This window comes from Lotus japonicus, chromosome 5 (genome assembly GCF_012489685.1).
Source record: "Lotus japonicus ecotype B-129 chromosome 5, LjGifu_v1.2".
Lineage (NCBI taxonomy): Eukaryota > Viridiplantae > Streptophyta > Magnoliopsida > Fabales > Fabaceae > Lotus > Lotus japonicus.
The window spans coordinates 22,056,314-22,068,889 of NC_080045.1; the positions used below are offsets into that span (position 1 = coordinate 22,056,314).

The window sequence follows — 12,576 nt, forward strand, 5'->3', positions numbered from 1 at the left end:
CCTGAAGGGGTTCATTGTTTTCAATGATCTGCATCATCATGACAGAAGCGAGCACACCAATAACTGCTATGTTGAAAGGTTAGTTGAAAAAGAGATCTTGGTGAAACGTGTGGAAAATAGCCTCTTATTGTCAGATATTTGAGCTAAAATTATGGCCAAGTTAGAGAAGTTAAAAAGGAAGTTAGGGATTTGGGTGTTAACTGAGTTATTGCAGTTAATGACACATGTCAAAAGCAACGGCTATATTGATCTCTATTTAACCACCCATGATTGCATGTTGGAAGTCACAAACTGGTTCGTACATTTGTTCAAGAAACCTGATTATTCTCTTTCATTCGAGTGCAAACCCTGTAACGGTTATTTTTCACTTCTCCTTCAATTCTCTTGCACCATGTCTCACAATTCTGGTAAGAAGAAAGCTGCTGGTCCGAAATTTGTTACCAATGAACATGGAGTGAAATTCATGGGAGTCACTTCATCTGCTTCAACACCTGTTAGGGTTACTCGATCCAACGCTGCAATGGCTTCAAATCAACCCTCCGGTCCCTCATCAAGAACATTAGGTTCAAGAATCAAGACCTCTGTGACAAAGAAGAAGAACAAAAAGGGAGAAGCTTCTCCCATTGTGAGTCTCTCTGACGACTCTGCTGCAAATCCTAGTGATGATCAACCCAAAATCATCCAAGATGAACAAGTTGATCAAGTAGTTGAAAACTATCTTGAAAAATTGGCCAATGCTGCAGTTGGTCCAAATGTCGAACCAGATGTTGAAAAAGACACTCCTCCCTCTGGTTCTTAAGATAAAGGTCTCACTTCTGGTGATGAGAAGGAAGACGAGAAGGTTGAAACTGCTAATGAAGAAACTCCATCTGTGGAGATTTCTGTCCAGAAGACCCCAATTTCCTCTTCCCAGAAAGAAACAAAAAGGATGGTTTCAGAAGAAGAAGACGACTCTGGTGATGAAATACTAATCAAGAAGACTACAACTTCTGTTACCAAGGCACCCAGATCTGCAAGCAAGAAGGATGCAGAGAGGAGAAGCAAGAAGAAGGAGGATCCAATGCACAAGACACCCAAGATGTACAAAAGTTCTCAGGTACAAATTCCTGAGAAGAAGAAAAAGAAAGAAAAGAAGATTGAACCCTCTCCAGGAAGAAAAAGAAAGCATGTATCTGATTCCGATTCTGAGCCAGATGTAAGACAAGATGTTCCTGACATTTCAACCACAGCCAGAAAAAGAATGAAAGGTAAGAGGATTCCAGTTAATGTTCCTAATGCTCCTGTGGACAATGTGTCCTTTCATTTTCTAGACTCTGCTCAGAGATGGAAATATGTGGTTCAAAGGAGGCTTGCTATTGAAAGGGAACTACATGAAGATGCCTTGGAACTCAAGGAAATCATGGAGGTTCTCTCTACTGCTGGTTTGATGAAGACTGTCAAGGATCTTGGCAGATGTTTTGACAAGCTTGTTAGGGAGTTCATTATGAACATCCCTGTTGCTTGTGATGATGCTACCAGTGCTGAGTACAGGAAGGTGTTTGTGAGGGGGAAGTGCATCAACTTCTATCCTGAAGTTATCAATGAGTTTTTTAGCAGAAGCCTTGTTGTTGTGGCTCAGGGGAGCCTGATTTCAATAGGGTTGCTACAACCCTTACTGGGAAGTTGGTCAGGAAGTGGCCTAAGAAGGGATTGCTTCGATATGGGAGGCTTACTGCCAAATATGATGTTTTCTACAAGATTGGTACTGCAAATTGGATGGCCACCAATCACTTGTACGGTGTGATTCCACCTCTGGCCAGAATGCTTTATTTGGTTGGAACTGGGGGTGAGTTTGATTTTGGGAAGCTGATTTTTGAGCAGACTCTCAAGCCTGCTGGATCATATGTTGTGAAGCTGCCTATTTTGTTTCCTTGTCTTCTCTCAGAGATCATTGCACATCAACAACCTACTATTGTGAGGGCTGATGAGTCTCAAGGTAAGAAGCCCCTGCCTCTCATGTTTGATTACCGGTTATTTGCTGGGACACATGTTCCAGACAATGTGCTCTCTGCAGCAAAGGGAACTGCCAGTGCCAGTGGCACTAAGGCAGTTGGTTCAAGCAAGGAAGACATCTTGGCTGAGTTGAAGGCTGTCTCCAAGTCTCTTGGTGACACTATTCAGGCTTGCAAGGTCAGAAAATTCAATGTTGATCAACTCATCAAGACTATGTCAGATGTTGCAACTGCTGCTGCTGAGGAAGAAAGTGAAGAAGAGGAACCTTGATTGTCACATGTGTAAGCTACCTTGATTGTTGGATGTTCTTCTATGTTGATTCAAGTGTTTTTCAAGTTCCAAGCTGCTGAAGAGTTCTTTATGGTAGTGGATTATATTAGCTAAAATTTGACAAAGGGGGAGATTGTTGTTCCATTATTATGTTGTCTGCATTTTAGCTAAGTTAAGTTTTTGGCCAACATGTCGGACCCAATGTCACAACATATTTCCTGTGACATCTGTCCCTGCGAAACCTGCAATGAGTTGGCTAGGTTTTCTGTGAAGCTTCGTTTTGATTACTTGGTGATCAAGCTAGGGTATTTCTGGAAGCTTCTATGCGTCGTGCAAGGATTATATTCTATGTGATCAAATCGGTTTCAATGATTTGATCTGAGATTGTGTGGGAGTTTTATTTCTGAAATAGGAAACTTATTATTGAAGACTTTTCTGCAGATTTGTTTCCTAGTAACTACCTGAGTGTTGTGTGGACCTTTGCTTGTCCAAGCCCATCGAAGACAAAACCTGGATGACTGCTATATATGAAGACCGAAAACCTAGTGTTTAGGTAGAGAGCTTCTGTTGAGTAAAACTAGGGTTTACTCTTGTCTGTGTTCACACTTATTGTTCTCTCAGCTTATTCAAGTATTGATTCTTTTGCTGAGAGTTGAGTTTTTGTTGTTTGATCATTAGATCTGTCTTTACTCTTGTTGTGAGCTTTTGAATCACTGTGGCAGTGATTGAGAGAAAGTGAGATGGTCTCTCATACTTAGGGGGAGGACTAAGTAATAAACACTTGTAGAGATAGGTAGAAAAGGCTCTGAACTGGGGCAATTCAGTTAAGACCTTTTGTGTACAATTTCTCTGAATAGTGGATTATCTTTCTCTTGGGTGAAAACCCTCTAGACGTAGGTGATTTGGCACCGAACTGGGTTAACAATCTTATGTGTCTTGTGTCTGTTTATGTTCTTTATAGTGTTTCATGCATTCTCATGCATTTTTATCTTTATTTGAGTTTTTGTTTGGTTTTAGTAATTATATAGTTTTATAAGGGTCTTTCTTGCATTTTAATAGAGTTTAGGACTTGCATTAGTTTTTCCATTGTTTTGTGAGGACTAAGGTGATTAAAAGCCCCTTTGAATTTCTTGCTATTTTCACTTGTCTTGGTCCTTTAGTGCTTCAGCAGATAACTCATGGAAAAGGAAGGCCAAGATGCAAAGGAATTGAATGAAGCATTCAAAGGAGGAGTTACAAAAGCTGAAAAGTCACCAGAAACGTGAAGCTGGCGCTCAAGCGCCCTCACCTGGCGCTCAAGCGCCAGCACTCCAGAAGCTTGGAGCCTTGCATCTGTTATAGGGGCGCTCAAGTGCCCCAGATCAATGCTTGAGCGCCCGGCACAGCAGAAAACACGTTTTTTTGCCTATAAATAGGATTCTAGTCATTTTCTCTGGTATCTTATATATACTTTGTAAAATTCAGAGGTAGAGGATCATCTAGGAGAGTGAGAGAAGGCTACCAAGCTTGTGTTCAAGGTTCTTAGTCTTGCCATGCTTGGCTAATCTCTCTTCTTTTACTTTGGTTTTCTTGTAAGACTTTTCCTTTTAAGTTATAATCTTAAGTTCTTTCCCACATGTTCTTCTTCTTTCCTTGAATCCCATATCCATGCTTTATGTTTCAAGTTAGAACATGTGCTAGCTTTATGCTTTTCTATAATAGAACGGAAGTTTGTTATAGATTAGGGACTTGTTGTGGGATTACCTCTTCTATGCTTGCTACTAGGAATAGAGGAAGGGTTGATGTTTGTTGGCCTGAACTTTATAATCTTTATGCTTCAAACAAATATTTAAGTACGCAAGGAATTGGGCTTATCTTTTGGTTTGAAAGAATTATCTATGCGAGGCATCGATAGGTAGTTGCTTAGGCTATAACATCAAGGAGAGATTCATGAGAACTTGTGCTTAGAAATGATGTGCTTGAATTAATTAGTTGAGCAAGAACCCAAAGTAATTCACTCTTTCTTTTCATTCTCTGTTTCATTTCTGAATTTATATTTTCTTTTTCCTTATTACTACTTCGACATATGTTTGCCTCAATAAAACAAACCTTCAAACTCAAAGCTTGAACCGAATCTATTCACTCACAATCCATGTGGTTCGATATTTAAAACCGGGTGGATTCGTACACTTGCGGATTAACCAACATGTTTCAAAACACAACTTGTTAAAACAAATATGGTCACTGGCTCCTGAATCTATTATCCAATCTCTACTATCATATTTCTGAGAACATGAGAAAGGAAAATGGTTACCATGTCCTGTAGTTCTTGAATTATGATTAGTGGTTCTGATCACATGATTAACAGCAGCTTGTTCTGTTTCTGCAACTTTCCTTGATGTTCCAGCAACTTGTTGTATCATAGACATTATTCTCTTGTACTGATCAACTGTAAATGGTTCTTCACTTTCTTTTATCTGAACTGAATCATCCCCTTGATCATCTTCAGTATCATAATCTCCACTAACATTATTGACATGTTTGGTAGAATTAGGAGCAAACTTGGTATTGGAAGTAGTAGGATAACCATGAAGTTTATAGAAAATATCAATGGTATGACCAGGCTTCTTGCAATATGTACAGAATTTTGCTGCATTCTTGGAACCATAGTAACAAGAGTTGCTAGAATTAGGCATTTTCCCTCTGCCATATATGGCTTTCTTCCTTCTACAACATTCACTATAGCTTTTGTTTCATCACTCTCATGTTGCATGGCCAAAGAAATCTGATAGCAGAGGGTTAGACATCAAAATATGAGACTTGAAAACTCCAAAATTTTCATTAAGTCCCAAAAAAAATCTGATAGCATTATCTTGCTACCTAAACAATTTAACTTGCTCTATCGCTTCACATCTACAAGGAACAGTGCATCTACACTGAGGAGTTGGTCAAAAGTGCTCCAATTCTTCCCAAAGAATTTTGATTTCAGTGCAATAGTTATTCACAAACATAGAGTTTTGCTTCAAGCTACTAATTTTATTTTGCAATTCAACAATTCTCACTAAATCTCCCTGAGAAAATCGATCACGAAGATCCTTCCAAACATTACAAGCATTTTCAACAAAAACTATGCTATTAGCAATTGTAGATGTTACCGAATTGAGTATCCATGAATGGATCAAGCTATTACAGCGATCCCAAACTTCATAGTTCGCGTCACCGGGCACTGTGACTGGAATATCGCCATTGATGAATTTGAACTTGTTCTTCGCCACTAGTGCTCGCTTCATTGATCGAGCCCAGGCACTGTAATTCCTTCCAATGAGAGGTGGAAATACCATTGTAGCTGATGAATTTTCACCGGAATGTATGTAATATGGAGAAATTGGACTCTGCGCTGGATCGTGAACCACATGTGCTTACTGATTTCCATTGTTGTAGTTGGCTTATGCGTTTCGCACCACTTCTGCGGAAGCTGGTGATGGCAGAGCCTAATCTAGGGCACTGATACCATCAAAAAAATCTGAGAACTCTTGAGAGAGTTTGAAGAAGAAGAAGCTTTGATGTATTGAGATTTCAACCAAATGAATGTTATAGTGCAGTACTTAGCTATTTACACTACTACAGAAAAGACTTTTCGCCACGGTTCCGCACGCCCTTTAGCCACGGTTAAACCGTGGCGATAGCGTGCGTGGCAATTGCTCTATTGCCACGGTTCAAGGGCGAACCGTGGCAATTGATTCGCCTATTACCACAGTTCGTAAAGGGTAACCGTGGCAATAGAGTCCGCATATTGCCACGGTTACACACTTAACCGTGGCAATAGAGTCCACATATGGCCACGGTCAAGCGTGTAACCGTGGCAATATGTGACCTCTATTGCCACGGTCAAGTTGCGGATCCTATTGCCACGGTTAAAAAAGAGTGGCAATATGTTGTACACCTGGTCTGTGCAATTGCAATGAACTTTCATGGTACAATTTCATAGAGCATACTGTAAAGAGAAAATCACAAAGACACAGGAATATATTACAATGAAACCAAACAATTAAACAAAAAAGAAACTATATTAATATAGCAGAGACTTAATCCCATTAGCATAAGCAGTTAAGCACCTATATGGAAGACGTACATCTCCCTTATTCTTTTCAAGTGAAATGTCAAAGCTATCTTTTCTGTCCTAAGATCCTAATGATATTCTTCTCCTGCACCTATTTTTGGCAAAAGAACGTAAGGATGAGGCAGCACTCTATATTCAAATCAACTAAAAATAGAACAAAGGGCCCAAATCAGTGGCAAGGACAAAGACTCCAAAGATGCGAGACTGATCCAGGGAAGAGGAAAACTCTTTGAGATTCTTATACCAACTCTTTGCCGCTCCTTTTTAGAACTACCAATACGCTAACCAACACATGCTGGCACATATCCAGAAAATTATTACTAGATAGATCCCTGAAGAAAATGTAAAATAAAAAATTCAATACTTTGAATGGATTGTTATTCAGATCAGATAAAATTTCCAATTGTGATAAGGCATAGAAGATCACCACCGGTAACTATTGTTTTGTAAGAATGAGCTGTGGCAGGTTTAAGACATTGTGAATATTCACATGATAGATGGATGTAATAACGCTTGAAAGGGTTATTACCTCACTAAAAACATAAACCCATGCTAGGGATTTCTATATTGTGAATAAACTTAAACAAATGCCACTTTGAATTAGGTAGAAGCAAAACTTGATCATTTTATCATCTTCACTAAAATACACAGGCTATGCACAATAAAAGATCAAGGAAAACTTACTAGTGCTTTTTTGCTTGGGAAATGAACAATAGCATATAACAGATGCACATCCAATTGCAAGTTCCAGAAACAAGTCCTTCACATCATCTTCTTGTGCATAAGAGACTTCCCATCAATAAGCAGAGCTAATGCCTCAGTTTTCATCTGAGGTAGAAATTAATGCCTTTGTTTCCCTTAATTGTAGAAAAATGCTTGCCTTAATTGCCTGGAGAATTCGCAAAGTTCCGCCAAAATCATGATAATGGGAAGCAAGACAGAAATTAAGGGTCAAAGTAGGTTTACAGCTTCAGCAGCAGACTTGTCCTCCATTTTCTCCGGTGATTTGGTGATTTGTTTTCTGGAGTATCAAATTAATTATAATTTATTTCATTCCTTGTCTGAACAAGCAGATCTGCAGTCACAAAAATTACCAAATCAATGACATGATCTTATTATTTGCACCCATGATTTCAAAATTTATAGATAATCTTTAAACTTACCAAATATTAATTGTTGTCTCCATTTTATCACCAGTCAAAACCCATGCCTACGCTAGCTTGTCAATACATTCATGAACATGTACAACACAAACTATCATAAGAAAACAATGTATAGAACTATTATATTATCATAAGTTAATATAATAAAACAATGCTAGCTAGCTTCAATGTGCACAAATACTTGCTTGAAAAAACAGGAATTTATTGTTAATGACATATAAGTTTTGAATTGAAGATAATATGTTTGGCATGGTGCTTACAGTTTAAATAATTGCGACATTGTTGTTAGTCTCCCTGAAAACTATAGTGCAAGAGAGATAGGGCCAGATCAAAACCTGTATAAATTGGTCATCTTTACAACTAGCACTGCATCTAAAACCTGTATAAATTGCACATAAAAACTAATTTCATCACTGAGACAATATGAGTACCTATATGCATACAGCCAAAACAACTCATTCAGAAACAAAATTTAGTATCCTGCATATAACTAATCAATAACTTCATCCTTCTCCATCAATATTTTGAACAGAGGATCAAGGTTATTCGTAAAAGAGATTAGACCAAAACCAGAAAAGCCTAATGCCAAGAGAAATCATACATTTAACATTTCAGAAAGTATGGAAGATTGAAAAAGGGATGCGATTAGAGTTTTCTTGAAATGAATGCAATGATGACGAAGCTAAGCACAGAAACAAGATTTAGAAGAACCGAAGCATAAAAAATCCTCAATAAATCACCAATTCAAACTTGGATCAACTAGGAGGAATCGAAATGGAAAGCTGCGAAGAATTTAACAACAAAATCAACTGATAACCAAAATCACAATGCAGAACTGAATCATGTATCAATAGATTTCACAAAGTTACCATTAATTTCATGATTACAAGGATTAACAACAAAAGCATGTTAACCTTACCTTCCAGTGAGAGAAAGCTGAACGAAAGTAGAGAGAACCATAGCAAAAGAGTGAGCGAGACAAAGATCTAGGGCGAGATCGAGTCCAAAAGCTGAACGAAGGTAGAGAGCACCATAGTGAAAGAGTGAGCAAGACGAAAATCACGGGTGAACGATTCTAAAGGGAAAGCAAAAAGGTCGAGCACGGCTTGAAGTAAGAACACAAATTTCATCTCTAATTACCGCTATAGATGGAATATTACCGTCTTTTCTCTTCTAACTGACGGCGAACGGCGTGACGACGAACGAGAGGGAGCAGGAGAGAGAGAGAGAGCGGTTGAGAAGCGAGAAGGAGTAGAGAGCTACTTGCAGTGAGAACAAGAGGGAGAGGAGGAGTGATGCAGTGAACAGAGAGGGAAGGGAGAGAACAGATCGAGAGGGTTAGGGTTCTTCTCAGAAAAAATTGGAGAGTGGGAGGGGAAAACGCGAGAGCGAGAGTACGAGCCAGATTGTTTGTTCCTAAAAAATTTGTCTATTGCGTCTATTGCCACGGTTCTAAAAAAAATAATAAAATGTTGTCCCCTTATTGCCACGGTTCCGTTTATAACCGTGCTAACTGACTTTTTGCCACGGTTCCGCCTATAACCATGGCAATTGAGGCGTGGCAAAAGGTCTATTCTGTAGTAGTGTTATAGCTAGATTAGACACTAACTAATTATCTAACAACCTAACAAACTCTTAACAAACTGTTAACTAAACCTGCCAACTCATGCCAGCTCACCATAGTATTACAATATGATCCCTAGATTTATGTTTATTACTAAATGTGATCTTGTGAACGTTTACTTTTGAACCCTCAATTCCACTCCCTCCACGGAAAATGACGCAGTTACGGTTGATTTTATGGATTTGAATCCTTTGGTTCCACAGTTTGAATTAGGGAAATTTACTATATCAACTTAGCTTCTATTCTTTCTCTTTTGCAATTAGAGCAAAATAACCCTCAAAAACATATTATAGTAGTGCAAAATCATATAGTCAACCGAGCCATCAACACCTACATCCATAATCATCTATTCACAGAAACACAGGTTATTTGCAATATGACCAGTAGCAAATTCTTTAATGACACAAGTCTAAGGTCCTCCATATCCTAATTTAGCATCCAAATCTCTCTCTTCAAAGCCTTCTTTTGCCAAGTCTCTTCTTGCTATTTCAATTTCTACCTTTGCATAAAACAGCTTCTCCTCCAGCTATTTGAATTCCATGTCTAGAGCTGCTGCATTCTCCTTCATTGTTTTCAGCTGCTCAGCTTTCTCTATATAAGTTTTCATGTTTAAGGCAGATTGAATGTGAGGTTGTAGCCAGGTCAAGTCAAATTTACATGTCTGAAGTTCCTCCCATAAAATTTGTAGATGAGACTACAAGCATCCTCATTCAAGTCTTCGCCTTTCTAGTCTTGAAAAAATGTAGAACTTGACCTAGAGCTGTGAATGCCCATTCTGTAAACCTGCGACTTCTCTTCTTCTGGCAGTCAATTAGTGAGGGATGTTGTGCACATACTTCCTTCGGCAGTGGAACAAAAGCTTCTTCTATTTTCCCAAAACCCTTCAAATCCACAAGTTCACCACATGATGCAACAGAGAATTCCCCAGGTAAAGGATTAGAACCATTTCCAATGGGTTGATCAGAACTAACCGCATGGGTATTAACTACTTGATCTGCGAGCTGATTCACATGTTTCGGCTTTGTGACAGCTATCTCAGCTTCAAAAATGCAAGTATCATTCACGATAAAGCCATTACTAGGGTCAAAAAGTTCAAGTGAAGTTATGAACATCGTGGTACCCCAATCAGACTCTCTTGCATTGAACCGGTGTTCATATTCTAGCAGATCATTCATAAAACGAGACAACAGTTTTCAATTAATAACTGATTTGAAAGAAATCTATCTATAACTTTATTAAAATAGTACATGTTAGAAGAGCCAATTGCTTACGTGGCGGCTCAAGATAAATCCTCAATTTTTATTGGTTGAATTTCTGAGTGGAATTCCTATGTGTCATGCTCCATATTGCTTCCCTCCATTTCTGGACACATGTCTTTTCCTCAGTTTTTTCATTTTTTTAATTCAATTTAATTTTCTCTTCTCTCCCACTAACTCTCCCTCAACCGTCTTTATCATATAATGCCTTAATGAAGTGATTGTTCATATCCATTCATTTGAAAATCCCTTCTCTCATTCATTTGATTTTCTCCATGCAAAATTTTTCATCTTCTCTTATTTCCCTCACCCATTAAATTCGCCCCTTCCTTTTTCAAATTGTTTTAATTCATTGGCATCCTGAATTTTATTTCTGTTATTCATGATTTCCGTTTTCACTAGTGCTTTTCACCCGTGCGCTGCACGGCGAAGTTTATTGTTGTAAATAACATATCAATTTACTCTAATATAATATAATCTTTGGGATGATGAATTGAAATCTAATAAGAATTAAGATCATTCATGAATGGCTAAAAGGTTTAGTACATATGTTTTTGCTTGATCTTAAATTGAACAATTCTGTTGCATTGGACGTTGCTTGAGTCATGGCTACATTGTTTGTTGATGTTATACTACACAATAAACTCAGAAGGATATTGTATACTCCACATTCATATAATTAAATAACGCTAACAATACATAAGAAGTTGGGGCCAGATTTTTACTCCTACTTAGAGTTGCTACAGTATATCTTAGAGTAAATATTGGAGATAGTAGCAAATAATATCTTCTAGAGCAAACTTCAATCGTGCGCCAGCTATCTAATAAGAGATGATGTAAATAGACTTCTTTGGGAACATATAACTCTGCAGCAAAAAAATAGAAGTATAAAATATTAGAAAAAAATTTCTTGGTGGGCCAAAATAAACATATTGATGAAATGAAATTTACCCGAGATCATGCATAGAAGATTAGCTTCCTCTAAGCTCTACATATGAACATTAACATCTGTTTCAGAACATCTCCCTGTATGCGACATCCAAATTGAAAACTATGAGCTGGTATATATTATACTAAAAGAATTCCTTGCACTAAGAAATGATTGCCAATTAAGTTGATCTAAATAGAACGAAATATGGAATGGAAATATTATAAGAATCTACAGAATAAATGAAAGAGATTAACTAGCTTTTCAGATGTTATCAAATACTTCTTTGTAGACAACATTCTTTGTCGTGTTTGAAACAAATCTTTCATCATCTAAAATCTATATCTTCAAGCATTTTCTAGATTTTACCCTTGATCGATAGAGCAACATACAAATGTCCATGTGTAAAAACAGGTTTAGGAAGATACAAACCAACGTGGGATAAGGATTGTCCTTGACTTTTGTTTATAGTCATTGCAAAGCTTAAAGTGATAGGAAACTGCCTTCGTTGGAATTTGAAGGGGATGCTAAGGTCAGAAGGAGTTAAACTCTGTCTAGCAATATAAACTTTCTTCCCAGATTTTTTTCCAGATAAAAGAGTTGCTACAATGATGTCACCATCATTCGAGTACCATTACACAATCTAGCAGCGTGATTAAGATTTCGGAGGAGTATAATTGAGACACCCTTTTTCAATACAATCATATGATTTGGAATACCTGAGCATTGAATGTCATTCAAGAATTCAGTCGTAACTGGGAATCAATGATAAGACCTACATGGAGTGTCATAGCTTAAGTACTCTCTTTCTTCACCGGGAATCAATGATAACATGAAGTTATTAACTTGTTCTACACTGTCAAGAGTGGGAGCAAGGATTGCTATTTCTTCAAAAAAATGAATAATTACTCAGCTTACTCACAAAATTTGGATAGGCAAAATTGACTAATGAAAGCAATGGATCTTCACATGAAGTAATCAACAAATCTGAAGGAATCTCAATTGTCGAATCATCTTCGTCAATGGTCTTGGCAGTTCCATCTCCAACCTCAAGAATCCAATCAGCAAATTCCCTTATTTCATCAGCAGAAGCAGTAGAAGAAGCATTTTGTAACCTCATATTTGTGGTTCATTTCAATACTGTGCAATATTTCCACAAATAAGATGAGTTTACTACAGATCCCACAATTTCAGATCGGCTACCTTTCGGAATCACAGGGAGACCCTGCCTAAAGTCGCCTCCT

General features: G+C 37.8%; 2 protein-coding genes across 2 annotated transcripts; one reads left to right on the forward strand and one right to left on the reverse strand.

Moving 5' to 3' along the window:
• The first annotated feature begins 391 nt into the window (after positions 1-391).
• Positions 392-2,262, forward strand: LOC130719309 (uncharacterized). The gene is made up of 3 exons (XM_057569932.1): positions 392-742; positions 830-1,534; positions 1,594-2,262. The coding sequence occupies exons 1-3, from the start codon at positions 392-394 to the stop codon at positions 2,260-2,262; spliced, it is 1,725 nt and encodes a 574-aa protein (XP_057425915.1).
• Positions 2,263-9,858: 7,596 nt separating this feature from the next.
• Positions 9,859-10,260, reverse strand: LOC130719310 (uncharacterized). The gene has a single exon (XM_057569933.1). The coding sequence runs from the start codon at positions 10,258-10,260 to the stop codon at positions 9,859-9,861; it is 402 nt and encodes a 133-aa protein (XP_057425916.1).
• Positions 10,261-12,576: the final 2,316 nt, after the last annotated feature.

What these genes read in the sequence shown, in the direction of transcription:
- LOC130719309 (XM_057569932.1), top strand. Translation starts at nt 392, where the DNA reads ATGTCTCACAATTCTGGTAAGAAGAAAGCTGCTGGTCCGAAATTTGTT. An exon ending in AAAAATTGGCCAATGCTGCA is followed by an intron (nt 743 to 829) that starts GTTGGTCCAAAT and finishes GGTGATGAGAAG; the next exon opens with GAAGACGAGAAGGTTGAAAC. An exon ending in CCAGTGCTGAGTACAGGAAG is followed by an intron (nt 1,535 to 1,593) that starts GTGTTTGTGAGG and finishes TGAGTTTTTTAG; the next exon opens with CAGAAGCCTTGTTGTTGTGG.
- LOC130719310 (XM_057569933.1), bottom strand. Translation starts at nt 10,260, where the DNA reads ATGTTCATAACTTCACTTGAACTTTTTGACCCTAGTAATGGCTTTATC.